Source organism: Borostomias antarcticus (genome assembly GCF_949987555.1).
Source record: "Borostomias antarcticus genome assembly, chromosome: 21".
Lineage (NCBI taxonomy): Eukaryota > Metazoa > Chordata > Actinopteri > Stomiiformes > Stomiidae > Borostomias > Borostomias antarcticus.
This window is the reverse complement of record NC_140254.1, coordinates 10,991,040-11,005,415: the sequence shown is the minus strand read 5'-3', so window position 1 is coordinate 11,005,415 and position 14,376 is coordinate 10,991,040. Positions and strand designations below refer to the sequence as shown.

The window sequence follows — 14,376 nt, the reverse complement described above, 5'->3', positions numbered from 1 at the left end:
AAATTATATACTACCAAAACACGAATAAAACACAAACAAGTAGGGTAGCTAACGTGGTATAGTATGCATTGTATCCAAGACAAAAATATCGAGAGATTTTTTTTTACACCGCTTTCCAATAAGCAATAAATATATTACGGCGGAACCATTATGTAGCTACAGTAGCGCGGATGACTTTTCATAGCGGCTTTTGCTAGTGCTACTTACAGATGTTGACATTGAGCACGTCAAGCATTTAACATGGTTTCGCTGTCTTTAAATTCCTTGAAACAAATTATGAGGACTATGGTGGATAGTCCGGGGTTTGACAGAGTGTTAAGTAAGGTATGTTCAGGCTCGCCTTTAAACTATATGCAAGTCCTGGAGATAGATGTTGGCTAGCTTTAGCTCTAATTACTTAGCAAGCATATCTAACGTTATGCTCTGCTAACGTTATTGCTTGTTTCTTCCCTGTCACCATTTACGTTCCAGATAGACTGTTTTCTTTATGCCACTTCGTCAGTCCCACGTGCGATATCATATCATTGGCCTTGCTGGTTCTTTAATAAAGAATAGTGTAATGTCGTTCCTCCTCGCAGGTGGACATTGTGTCGGCCACCCCAGGGAAGGTGGTGTGTGAGATGAAGGTGTTGGAGGAGCATACGAACCGCGGAGGGACGCTGCACGGCGGCCTGACCGCCACGCTGGTCGACGTCATCTCCACCACGGCCATCATGTACACGGAACGAGGCGCGCCCGGAGTCAGTGTTGACATGAACATCACGTACGTTTTAAAGAGCCAAGATGTGATCCAAATGCATTTGAAATGTGTCTAACTGTGCATACTGACACATTGCTTTATATATAAAACCTTGAATTGGGGCCCAGATTCCATGCTCTCCTATACTTGCACACTAAAACACGCTCTTGAGATTAGAGTAATCTGGCAAAATTTAATGGAAAATCGTGTCTTTCTGACAGGTACATGAACGCTGCCAAGGTTGGTGAAGACGTGCTTATCACTGCCCAGGTCCTGAAGCAAGGGAGGACCTTGGCGTTCGCCATCGTTGACCTCACCAACAAATCTACAGGAAAACTTATTGCACAAGGAAGACACACAAAGCACCTTGGCAGTGGCTAGACTGGCTGCTCAATGCTGTGTCCACTCACTCACCATGTCCTATACTGTAGAACTGTGAGGAAGCCCAGAGGATGTAACTATCATGTGCCTGTAACTACTGTAAATACGTATACACAATAAAAAGACAAGGAGTTGCTTTCAAAGTTTGCACTGTATTGGGATATGTTCAGCGGTGGTGATTTTTAAAAGATTCAGAACAGAATGAATAATAAACCCAAGAAAAATGACCCGCCTTAAACCCTTCAATCAAACATTGAATCAACTAAGGAGCTAAATTAAACAAGCTGATCTGTCTCACACCCCCCACAAAGCAAGCTTGCAACACCCATTTACATTTATAAGCACTGCAACAATTAGTTATTTTTCAGAATGTCTGTCAAATTAAGGAACACAATCTAGAGATCCATTAATTTTCTCAACAACCCTTGTTCCATTGTTAGATACATAAGCTTTAACATTAGTTCCTCAGTATTCCAATTCCCCGTCAACCCACACCCCCCAAAAAAGCATTAAAAAACTTCAGATTTCAGTAGCTTCAATGTATAGTGCATGAATGGCTTGCGTGGTAACAATAACCTTCAGCATCTACCCAACATATATCAACCACTGTCTGCATCACACCTTTGACAAGACTGTCACAACCCCATCTCATCAAGTCATAGATCTTACCGAAGCTCTGCCTGACATGTTTCAGAAGGAAGCAATGACACCCCAAAATAAAATTCAAAAATGTCCAGCAATAACTAAGGCAGTTAAAGGAAAAGGAAGCAATACCTACACCAGATGATTTTTGACAAATATTGTTCATCTTGCTATCTTTGCTATACAGGAGTTAACACCTCTGCTCATCTGTCCTCAGTCATTTCAGATTGTGAATCCTCACTTATCTTTCCCTCCTTTAAACATTACAGAGAAGCTTTTACAATCCTTCATGACAACATGGACATAGACTGTCCAGCGGAGGACGAGAGTGAAGACCTGTGTTGTTTGTTCCTGTTTTGATGCAACATAAAGAGTTCCTTCGGTGACTGGTGTCGTTGACAGTGCGGCTCCAAGAGAACGACCAAGCGACCAACCACTCAAATCAATGTTCGTGCAGGTTCAAATAAACAAAATGGATGAATGGATGAGGGGAAGGGAGGGGGAGAGGGAGGGGGGGGGGGGAGAAAAAAAAGGGAAAACCAATCCAAAAACTGGTAGGAGGTGGCTCAGGTTGGGTAAGCCAAACAAAACAGGATGGAAATTAAATCAGCTTCAGTAGAATGGAAACGAGTGGTATACAAAAAGGAGAGATCCAAGCACAAGTTCAATTCTATTGGATGGAAGAATGGAGATGAGGAGATCAACTTGCTTCGGTAGGCTTGGGCGTGGAGGGGGAGCAGGAGAGGGAGGGCGTCTTCCCCGTGTGGCTGGGTGGAGGAGGCCCTTAGTCAGGCATGTAGGGGCGGAGGTGGTCCTCTATGTCTCCCACCCCCCAGCAGGTCAGCTGGTCCTGGGGCAAGTACAGGCAGAGGCTGCACAACTTGAAGACTGTGGCCTTGGTTTTAGGAGTCTGTTGGAGAAAGAATGCGTGTTAGTCCCTGCTATCATTGGAAGCAGTGCAGGGTAAGGGTAAGACATTTATTTACATGTAGATTTTTTTATCAGGGAAATTGGTTTTATGGGGGGAATTGTTAACCCATAGTACAAATGCTGCAGTCGCCTTTTGAGGTTGAACCCAAAGCTGCTTTATCGTCACATGGAGCTTCTGAGCAAGGTCACCATTATTGAGAATGTGTCACCAAACTGCCTGGATGACCTCCGCACATTAACCTTGGCTGCTAACTCTATACTGATGCACCCACCTGTAGGTGCTGTCTGTCCATGAAGAGGAACACAGACTGCGTGGGGTTGTTCATCACCATGCCGGCCTTGTCCTTACGTCCCACAGCGTGCAAGAACTGCTTCTCGTAGTCCCCATGATGAAATTCAAACTTAGCCTGAGGGTGAATGAGACCAATCCATTACCATCCCAACACTACTTCACAGATCAGCCACAATGACCTGAGACAATTCCTTGAGACAAGACAGGCCAAAGTAAACCCATTCAGTCTCAACACCACAACCATGAGAGTTCTTTCACTGATGCACTACGTAAGCTACGCTAACTACGTTACTGCAGATCTCTCTATGGGTCTGGGACACTTCATGCAAAAATCTGGTGTTCAAATCCTCGCAATTCATTGGTAGCCCGGAATCCTGGCGACACCAATCAGTAACGACTTTCACGATCCAGCGTTCCCACTCAACCTGGCCCCGCCCATCTAACCTGGGCTAGCGTATCTCACTTGCTGCTCCGACCTGTCACTCTTTAAATTCTGACCCGTTGATATGCCCTCAGAACACCAGCTTGGGCGGCGAAGTGGCACAGACTCTTATGTAATATGTGGAGCGCAGCGATACAATGTAATTTTTGAGTCCGGAGAGACTAACCCATTCACAACAGAGTGCAATTCTATTTTCTATGCTGTATGTGCCAGTGGGTAAAATGAGCATAAGTAAGAACTGCCTAGTGCCAATCAACACTGGGCAAAAAGCAGATTTGTACCTGAACAGGCCTGAAGGGTTCGTCATCAGCTCCCTTCCATCGGGAGAACAGGAGACAGACAACCTTCTCTATATCATTGCGCGGCCACAGGATGAAGTCCATCTCCTGGGTACAACCTATGACATCCTGTGATAAAATATGGAGGACAGGAACCAAACCATTGAATATGACAGCAATTACACTTGCTATCCAAAGACCCTGGATGGCATGGTGAAAGTGCAAGCTCAAGACATGAGGTTTTGTCCATTTAAGTGGCGACTTACCCGGCGCATCGACTGGTATCGTGGGGCGTGCAACTGCACAACATCTTTTTGCAGGAGTTCTATGGAACTCTCGAGGGAGTAGCTGGAGTCCCGCACACCTCTGAGAATATTCTCTTCATAGTTGTTGGTCATCACTGGCACAACTTCAGCTACCTCGAAAAGTGCAGACTTCTTCTTCTGTCAGGTACAAGGTAGACACAAATGCTGTTTTAATTTGTGGGCATCAAATTATCACAACAGGCTTTTATCCCAAATGTCTTCACTTGATTTGCTAGCATCCTCTAGCCTTTTACTTTAAACATATTAGAAAAGATCTTAAGTTCCTTCACTATGACCTTCTCAAATATTGAGAACGAGCCAGGGAAAGATTTTGGAGATTTAGTGAATGTAATTGTGTCAAAATGAACACTGTGCTGACTAACCTTCTCTTTGAACACAAAGGCTATGTAGATCTTGAAGTCAAACTGGTCAGCCAAAGATTCCCTTTTCTTCCGAAGCTGAGCACGGAGTCGATTCCTAGTTTGGTTTCTTCTTGAGGTTGGGTCCCCCATGGTTAGATAATGATGGCTGTGGGTTTCTCTTACAGAATATTTAGACTATACCAGTTTTGTCTATTTATTTTGGAGACATACTAGCTACTTTGTGGAAACAATAGCCTACCTCAAATGTCAAAATGCCTACCTGTTAGCTCTTCGAAATACCCACTAAACTACCAACGGAAGGAGTAAAGAAATGAAAACCAATCTAAGTCATTCTTATTCTTTAAAGGGAATATGCAGAGGAGGGGGTTCCTTGATCAATATATGACTACATTTTTATAAATCCCCTAAAAGATCATGTTGCTAAAGCATGACACTACAATAAAGGCCAAATGAACTTCAACTTAACAAGTCACTGGCACTGGGCTATCGAAGGGTTTAACTGAAACAACAATGTCAATTTAGACGTACTTTTTTTTTGAATTGTTACTGACAACAGAAAGGATTATTACTATCAAAACCCATATCTCGCCACTATAACTTTTTTGCTAGTGAAATAGATTACACAAACTAGCAAGCAGACATCTACTGGGGTCCCCTCAAAGTGTCATCCATGGCTGGCTGTTCGTGTTTATTTCTCTGTAGAGATCGCTTTATGAACGTGTTACTGAATGGTTGGGGGCACATACAACCATGGCAGGTAAATGCAGATGCCAGGAGACCTTGGCACCGGGTAACAACATTTAAGTCTACACAGTAGCTTGACATTTCGGAGTTTTACTGCCATTCAATTGGCCCTCAGCCTATGCTGCCATTGTCGGTAGTCATGATGGCGGCGTATTTAGCTGACTAGCCAACTTGAGCTAGCTAGCTAGTCTAGACATAGGCTACACTTTAACACTAACTAGTTAGTGAACCAGCTAACTAGCTACATTTTATCTTGACACTACTTGGCGTGACTGAGGCCTACTGTGCACGGCTGGCTAACGTTAGCTAGCGGACAGTCATCGTTCGTTTACATGTTCCGCCGTGTTCACTATGGCTTGGTATGCGATGTGGACAGACTGGCACGGACGGCTGGCTAACTGTTGTTGCTCGACGTCAGCATTTTAGAGGATATTTCCCTGCGCTGTCGTCGTTTTTTTCTAATAACCGCGTAGAGAATACTAGATCTCAAGAATAAATTGCCAACAACTGAATAACACAAGTGGTCGAAATCTCCGTCACAAACTGAAGTTTCGAGGTTTTGTCTGCGGCTTGTTTTCCTGCTTCTTTTCTTCAGTCGTCACAACACCGACCCTGCATGCCATGTCAAGATAAATTGACAAACCAACTGAAATCCTCCGTTCTTTCAGACGACACACGGCGTTGTTTGTCTCCCGGCGGACCCATATTTAACGTTGTTTTGTCAAATGTTTTGTTCAGTTCCGTGAAGTCTTCTGCGCAGCTAATAATGGCACAGCAGCTCGTCGTTGGAACAAAATGGCTGAACACCGTCACGCATCTACAAAGATAGGACGACGTAGCTGGTCACGTGACGCAGAACAACAACAAACATCCTCGTGAGAAAAAAAAGACCCCAACCACGTGACCTGACACCACCGCGTGACCTGACACCTTATTTAAGCTGCTGCGCGCGGATGGAGTTTGGAACAGAACACGCGTTGGAAGGTGCAGACGACCAAGGTATTTGACCCAACTGCACGTAAGTTCACCGGATAATATGTTTTTTTATGGTCGACTCGAATGTAATTTAGATACGTTGGGTTATCGCACAGTCCCCGCCAAAGACCGGCTGAAATGTAACAATGGCAAATGTGGTTTGCCGTGGTGAAGTTTTACCAACCCAGTACGAAAGGACTACGCAATCGTGCTAGCTAAAGTTAGCTAGACTACTAGTTCACTGTCTTGTTTGATGTAGTTTCATTTACCATAGTATGTTTGTTGTAGGCATGTTGCATGTTATGTATCGTTTGTGTTGATTACATTGTTTTATTAGTCTCTGCCCGAGGGTCAGCTAAACTAACTAGCCAGTCGATGCAGCTTTTGGCGGCTTTTCCTTGGTGCGCTCTTTCGCAGGATGGTAATCTATTGTTAGGCTATAATGTTATCAGATGTTTGGGCCATCCTGTTATAAAGCTTACTTTGCATCAACCAGCCTAACTTGCTGTTAACCTCATTCTTCAGATAATACCGTCAAGAAAATGAATTCAAACCGGGCCCTGAAATGCAGAGAGAAATCATCTGAGAATATCAAGGTAACGTTAGCACTATAAATTACACGGTGTTGTAAAACCTAATTAATTTTAAATCAATTTGTCACAGTCCCACAATTTTATCACATATAGCCAGTTGTGACCTGCTAAACTACATGTCCTCCAGGGCTTTCATGTACAGGTACATTGGAATTCCTGTTATCGCTTGTTCTCAAATGGCTGATCCACAATAAGCAAGGGGCTATATGCACAACTCCAGTACTTCCTGAAATGAGACATGCTAATCTATATCCTGTCTTACACTATTGGATGAAATGATTATTCAGGTGTGCCTGATCATTGTGCTGCAGTCAGGCACACCTGATTAATCGCTTCATCCAATAGTGAAGGACAGGAAATTGAGAAGCATGTCTACTTTCAGGAAGTACTGAGTTGTGCATATAGCCTAATCCTTATTCTGCTGAATGTCAGTGAAGGAGATGCTGATGGGCTACATTTTAATGAAGCAATTTCAACATTGAGGTCCTTGCAACACCGTATCAGGCCCGTAACCCAAAACTCTTTTCTTGAATCAATTATTGTCCACACGCACCTCGGGGCAATGAGACAGCGAGCTCTGGAACTTGATGACTGTGCTGTCACCTTGCTGTCGAGCTGGTGTAAACATTAACTCGCCTCTTAACTTGTAGTCGTCCATAGTGAACCTTTTGAGACCGCTTTCCCACGGTCATTATTTGTTATAGAGAATGCAAGTGGTAAGGTAATAACCTGTGTGGGGCGGGAGTTGCTCTGCGTGGGAATCTGATGCAGCCGAGCCATGGCGCTGTGGAGGGTTAGGCCAGCCCCTTTCCCACGGCTGCCACTTCACTTATTCACGCTCTCTGGGATGACCGTGTAACTAGAGGAAGGCCAGGAGAATGGCACCAAGCCCAGGTGAATGGACTGTTCTCACGGGTCAGCGCAACTGTTATTTGGTTAGCTTGTTTGTGTCCCACCCTAACAAGTTTCTCTAGAATATGGTGGGTGGGGGGTCGTGGACTGTTGTGAAGGGAAAATCACTTTTTAGGGAAAATCACTTTTTTTAGTTAACCTCGCTTGTCTTCACTAGCTTGGATCCTTTTCCTTTCCATCTAGTAGACATTTTTGTACATTAAGGAAATTCAAAAGTCCTTCAGTAATTTATAGGACTTAATTTATTTTCTTTTCAGAGCTTTTTCGCAGTATCCAATCAGGGAATGGAGCCCCCAAGGAAAAGCCTGCAGGTGCTTCAGCCCTCTGCTGTCAACAAGAACCTAGACAGAGTAATATCGGTACGTAGTGGTTTAGATCACCGATGGTCATGTCTGGAACCAGAATGGTAATGTCCAGTAACTACCTCCAGCTTCTACTCCTTAGTCACACACTTGTAGACCCGAGTGTTTCTATTGGATAAAAATGAATATTAAGAAATGAAACTACTGTTTGTTTTTTTTGTACCGAGTTGAGATCTTTTGTTTCTCTAATTTTCCAAGTAGAGAATTTGTTGCATTTCTGACTGGGGTTCATTTCTCGGTTGTCATTTCTCGGTTGTCAATGTGCTTCGAGTTTACTAACCCACAGTCCTGTCTCTTCTCAGGCAGGGAAAGCTGTTCCCAAGAGGAAACAGTGGCATTCTGAGCAGGCCAAGGGCTCCAAGAGGGTGAAGGCTGAAGTCAAATCCACGCAAACTGAAACCCTACCGGGTGGCGTTTCTGCAGAGGCGTATGAGCTCATGGTCAAAGGTAGATTGGATGTTTTTCTGACACCCCTCACCACGTTTTACAGCAGGAATTCAGTTTAATGGACCGCCCTTTTGTCCCGGGCTGAGATTAGTTCATACTAACACGGCATTTCTTTCAACAGCCCTGTTTCATTTGATTGTCTTTGTTTATCTGACTGATTGACGACCATTATATCCGTCAGAAGTCTTTGCTGTAAATCAGTCTTTGGGTCTAACAAGCCCATTGTTTTGTTTGTTTTCCCAGTAAGTTGATTGAAATCTCCCTCTGTTGCAGAAACCCCTCCCTCCACCTACTGGAAGGAGGTGGCCGAGGAACGCCGCAAAGCCCTGTACAACGTTCTCCAGGAGAACGAGAAGGTGAGTTAATCACTACTGGGAACCTTACTAATGTTTAGCCATCATATCTACCCTGTTCCCACGCTCCCAATGAGTGAATCACATCCCCAATGAGTCATCACGCTGCACGTCTTTGGCAAGAGCCCAGCCAACAACAACAATGAATGTTCTTGGCTTTAGTTTCAGGTGAAAACCATATCTGTGGCCATTAATCTGCAGCTCAATGCTTCCCTTGTTGGGTAATTTCAAGGTAGTAAGCTAAGATTGGCTTTGCATCGCAGGCGAGGTGATGGCAGGTCTCTTATCGCTGCCTTGTGTTTGAGCAGTTGCATGCAGACATCGAGGCCAAGAATGAGCAAATCACCCAGCTGAGGAGTGAGAATGAGGAGCTACAGGAGCTAGCGCAGCATGTCCAGCATATGGCCGATATGATAGAGGTAAGTCCTTTATACAACACCAGCGTCTTGCTAAGTAATGGTACCCAACCCCATTACACGGGACGGCTGTAGCTCAGTTGGTAGAGCGGGTCGTTCAATGATCGAAGGGTCAGTGGTTCGAATCCCAGCTCCAACTGTCTACATGTCGAAGTGTCCTTAAGCAAGACACCTAACCCAAAATTGCTCCCAATGAGCAGGTTAGCACCTTGCATGGCAGCTACCGCCATTGGTGGGTGAATGAGAGGCCATTGTAAAGCGCATTGAGTGCCGCTAAGGTGGAAAAGCGCTATATAAGTGCAGTCCATTTACCCTTTACCATGACAAGTGCATACAAACAAGTCTGGTTTGAATCTTGCGAGGTGTGTTTAAAGGCAGTGTGGATGATGGTCTCTAACGTTCGCTCCTGTCCATCTAGAGGCTAACAGGGAAGAGCCCAGACAGTCTAGAGGAACTGAGGGAGATCGCCCTCGATGTTGACGAGGACGATGACCAGAGCGAGGAGGAGGATGGGGAGGAGCTTGATGACGGGGAGGAGCCTGAAGACAGCGAGGAGGAGGAAGTTTCAGATGCAGAGGAGACTGTGCCCTCAGATGATGACTGAAGAACTCTTCTATGCTTTAGTGGAGGTTGAACTGGGCTTTAGGTTGGATACCTCAATGGTTCTCTGACAGGAAATTGTCAGTTTGAGAATCTGTGCCTTACTTGGCGATACTGGTCAAACCTTTTACCATGAGTCTATGAATACATAGGGGTGGTTCATATTAAATGTTGCTTTTTTAGCATTTTTATTTTTTGCTTTTTTGTATTATATTTTTGTCTATTAGTGTACACTTTTATCGTGCAGTTATAATGCACTGTTATGTACATGTATGCTGCAGGGCCTTTGGGAAAATAAACACCTTGTTTTTAAGAGAAAAAAAACTTGCTTTCTTTTATGTGTTACTGTATGATTGTGGTAGTGTCTAGGTCCCTGATGGCCAACAACTGCTCTTTAAAAACGTCTGGGAGCCATCAGCCTGGTTTACAACATCCTTTTCTCTAGGGATCTTGATTGGCTGGGGTGGCCAAAACCCCAGAATGCAAAGGAGTTCCTGGGCGTGGTTTTTAGGCCAGCCGAACCACTCCTCCCCCTCCAGCGCTTCCAGGCTGTGTCTCAGGCTCTCTGAGCCAATGAGAGTGCGGATGGCTGGGATGTTGTTACAGCAGAGGACACTGAGCAGGTAGCAGCTCCACAGTTTGGCTCTAGTGGACAGTGGACTGGTGGGATCCATCAGCTCCTGTGGAGTGGACATATTTTCCTTGTCAAAGAAGTGCTACTGAAAGGTATTGATGTATTTGGCCTCTAGGTGTATCACCCTGGACACGCATTCTAACTGTGAAGAAGACCATAATCTACTAACTACTGTCCCATGTATTTTATAACCCTCACTGGTTCAATAAACAAGTCCAGACAGGAACCAAAACGGGTTTATGGGTGAGGCGTTTTACCTGCAATGTGTTGAAGAGGCCTAGTGAACGTGCCTGTTGCTGATTGGTCAGGTGGACATAACAAATCCCGACCAGGCCCTCCAATACGACGATCCGTTGTTTGTCTGACAGGTCAGTGGATCTGAGCAAGTCCACTATGACAGCCATGCTCTCTGCAGCACATGTCGCACCTGCATAGCTACCTGGGAAAGGACAGACCTCATTCAAGTTCGGTACTTGTTTGGCATAAATGTGCCAAAATAATTGAGAAACACTGAATTGTCCACTGACTAGAGTTGACCAGATTGTCAACAGTGTGTAGACTACTGAGCACATGCCATCACCTATCCAATCATCTTGGAGTAGGCTAAGGATCCATCAGGGAGGATGAAGTAGCCTAACATTTTCAAAGGTCGTCGTTCATTATGATTATGCATCCCATTACGCTTATTTAGCCTAATTTCATTGTTTTCTTCAGCAAGGCCATACTAGTGTTTGTTAATACACTGGCTTACCTGTGTATGCCAGCAGTCCAATTTGATGTACTCCCTGAACTCTCTTATCCAATGGCAGTGCATCATTCTGAACAGCTTGAGCCGCCAGTTTAATCTTTTTATAGTGAAGATTCTTATATCCTTCCTCTGATTCTTCGACCTGGGGAAACAGGTGGTGTTTTATGTGGCTACTGTAAAACAATGCCAAACGCTGAATCATGGCAAATCTCTTTGTCACTTGAAATATAAATTAATTTATTTACTTTTGAGTATGGCTTGGAAGGGTTTGCAATGAGATTCCAGTTCTGTATGGGACTGACTACCATTACACCGTGTCCTAACTACACGCGACGCGAGCGTCAGCGACATTGCTTTGTTTTCTATTGTTATGTCCTAACTTTAAAACATAACATGTTATGTCATGGCAGGCCTACTGTCAGACATATTCAGGCGTGCTGGGACGAAGAAACGGCCCTGTAGTCTGAGCCGGCTGCTTCAGTATATACGGGGTTCTGAGCGATTATCCTAGCGGCCACCTGGCGGCCGTTCTGTGATTGTCCAGAACCTCCAGATGGGCAGCACGGCCCTGGACATATTACCGAACGGGCCTACCGGGCCCAGGGGCGCAAGACCTCAAGGGGCCCTTTGCATTTGTTTTTGCAGGGACACCAATATAAATTTTGGGTGAGATTCCTTACACAAACAGAGCCACTATAATGCTGTTATCTGACTCATCCAGACACTGCATACATCAAATTCCTTAAGAGTGGACAAACTCACACTACACACACAATTAAAATTTGATTTTTTTAAAATTTATTTTTCTCCTTTTTTTGGAACAATTTTATTGGAACATTGACAAGTGGAGGGTTTTAATAACTTGCTTTAGACCATGGAGGTATAATATAAACTGGAGACGGCATTGAAAATGGCTGCCTATTCATTTCAATTAAAGTTGCTCACCGGCGCATGAAGCTATTTGACGTAGTGGCCAAAGCGGAATGCGACCCAAGACCCTTATTTCCCATGGTTTGTGGATTATGATAGATGGGGCTAGAAAAGGAAAACAATTTTTTTTCTGGGTATCATTCAGCATCAGAGACCAATCTAATCAATATAAACTTTTAATTCAATTTGTTTTTTTTGTTTTTGAGGCCACCAATACATGTATTGAGCCCATTTGAGAAACATGCTGTGAACGAGCCTCGGGGACGCTGGGCGCGCGTTCATGAGTCCTGCGAACTCAGCGGAAAACACGTCACCATAGGAAGACCCGCCCTACTCTGCCTCTGATTGGATAGTTTTAAGGAAGTCATATGTAATGACGTCGGCTAACATTTGCTATGCTTTTAGCAATGAGGCTGCTATGATCATGCTAATCATAGATATGAACGTATGTCTATGCTTCAAATGATCATGACGTGGTTACTTTAGGACATCGTTGGAAAAGATGTAGAGGGTAAGTGGGTCAATGTTGAATAATTTAGCTAACATTACCTAATGTTACATTTCCTTATATCAACGTCAACTACATACTGTATATAGGCTAGGTAGCTATGCTAACGGTAGCTAATGCTAACGGCTTAGGGTTAACTACGTTAACGTTAGTTAGTTAATGCTAACGTTACGTTCGGAGGTTTCAGATGTATTTCAATTTTAACTTAATGTTGAGCATGCTGATTACAGTCTGTAATCTTGTGTCTGGCGTTATTTAGCTATAGTGGGCTGATGCTTGCTGCTTCTATAGCATTTGCTACATAAATCAAATTAATCAAGCATGGTTATTGTTATTACCTGTAGGCATTATTACCATTGCAAGTAAGCATGCCATGTATATGCCATGCCTGAACATCAAACTAATATTGTAATTCTTTACCATCATAGCTCATTGTACACTGATAATCATTCTTCTTGCTTTTGCTAATACTCATCTCTTTTATCAAACTTTATGCTAGGAAAGAAATCTGGGTGAAATCTGTTGACAGTAAAAGTATAGTTTTTCCCAAAAAATATTTGGTCTAAATTTATTAAATTACTTAATGAACAACAAGACTAACACTCAGGTTAATTTCATAATTCTGCAAAAATAAACTTTATTGCAACTTTCAATGAGCATAGGAAATACTGTCAACCAAAAAGAAAAGGTAGCCTACTGAAGCTAACATAAGTGTGCATTTCATTCAATCCCAAGTTTAAGGTTTATATTTATAACACAAGTTATCTGCTTTTAATAATAAGATAAATACCAAATTAAATTTCATAAACTTGAGCACACAGCTACACACAACTTAGAATTGAGCAGAAGTAACACATGGCCTGACACTCCTCGGTGCGAGGAAGAAAGCAGCTTGATTAACAACATATGAGTTCTGAACAAATGTCATCCTACTAGAATACTGTAATGCTATTCACATCATGGGGGACACAGGCATTGTTACTCAAAATAAACACCATGTTTGACTGAAGGCTAAACATTGACACAGAAAAACAACAACCTAAAAGCAGTCTTCAGATTTAGTAACAACTTTAACATATTTGCAGCTTATAAAAAATAGTGAAGGGGGAAAAAATAACAGCATTTCACAAAAATATCTCCGCTTTTGTGTCATAATGGCTTTTAGACAGTGTGCGGTTTGAACCTAAGTTACAACATTGATGATTTTATTTTTTTGTGCTTCGAAGGTGTAACTGAGTATAGTGGCCAAGTTGCAGATATGTTCCAGAATACATTCCTCTTTATGGATAATGAATTCTTATGAAATGAGCATTTTAGATTTCCTTTGGTTACATGTCTTTTGAGTAATGAAGTAACATTTCAAATATACCATCCCATATATTTGGGACATTTTGCTGAATATCATCATATTAACAAATCCATTATCGCAATACTCTCCAGAAAACACCAAAATATATGAACCACTGAAAATGGCAAAATAAATTCCAATTTAAGGTAAACATCATTGCCATGGTAATTACTTTGAGGCCCCTTTCTGTATTTTTTTTCTACTAGCCTATAACATTTAAAAAATTAGAACATAAATATACAGCTCATTTACACGTGAGATATCTCCATGACATATCACCACAATTTCAAACAATATTAGGAACACAATGTGATGTGTAAATAAAAAATAAATTATGTTGAGAAACAAACTTGTTTGTCACAGCTTCAGTAGTATAGTTACAATGGAGCCTTTTCCCCACTAATGGTTAATGTT

At 43.0% G+C, this 14,376-nt stretch overlaps 3 protein-coding genes across 4 annotated transcripts; 2 read left to right on the top strand and 1 right to left on the bottom strand.

The window, feature by feature from the left end:
• The first annotated feature begins 206 nt into the window (after positions 1-206).
• Positions 207-1,240, top strand: acot13 (acyl-CoA thioesterase 13). Its single transcript, XM_084455200.1, has 3 exons — positions 207-324; positions 579-763; positions 961-1,240. Exons 1-3 carry the CDS (start codon positions 241-243, stop codon positions 1,118-1,120), a joined length of 429 nt encoding a protein of 142 aa, XP_084311326.1. The 5' UTR covers positions 207-240; the 3' UTR covers positions 1,121-1,240.
• Positions 1,241-1,284: 44 nt separating this feature from the next.
• cUnh6orf62 (chromosome Un C6orf62 homolog) lies at positions 1,285-5,915 on the bottom strand. The gene is made up of 5 exons (XM_084455199.1): positions 4,393-5,915; positions 3,971-4,147; positions 3,708-3,833; positions 2,965-3,099; positions 1,285-2,672 (listed from the first exon to the last, which is right to left on the bottom strand). Exons 1-5 carry the CDS (start codon positions 4,519-4,521, stop codon positions 2,547-2,549), a joined length of 693 nt encoding a protein of 230 aa, XP_084311325.1. The 5' UTR covers positions 4,522-5,915; the 3' UTR covers positions 1,285-2,546.
• Positions 5,916-6,018: 103 nt separating this feature from the next.
• On the top strand, positions 6,019-10,032 carry gmnn (geminin DNA replication inhibitor). 2 transcript variants are annotated; one of them, XM_084455197.1, is made up of 7 exons: positions 6,019-6,135; positions 6,637-6,707; positions 7,874-7,975; positions 8,281-8,425; positions 8,699-8,781; positions 9,087-9,197; positions 9,613-10,032. In XM_084455197.1, exons 1-7 carry the CDS (start codon positions 6,090-6,092, stop codon positions 9,796-9,798), a joined length of 744 nt encoding a protein of 247 aa, XP_084311323.1. In that variant the 5' UTR covers positions 6,019-6,089; the 3' UTR covers positions 9,799-10,032. The 2 variants fall into 2 exon arrangements, with proteins under 2 accessions (XP_084311323.1, XP_084311324.1); XM_084455198.1 differs by having other exon boundaries at positions 6,054-6,154.
• The last annotated feature ends 4,344 nt before the right edge of the window (positions 10,033-14,376 follow it).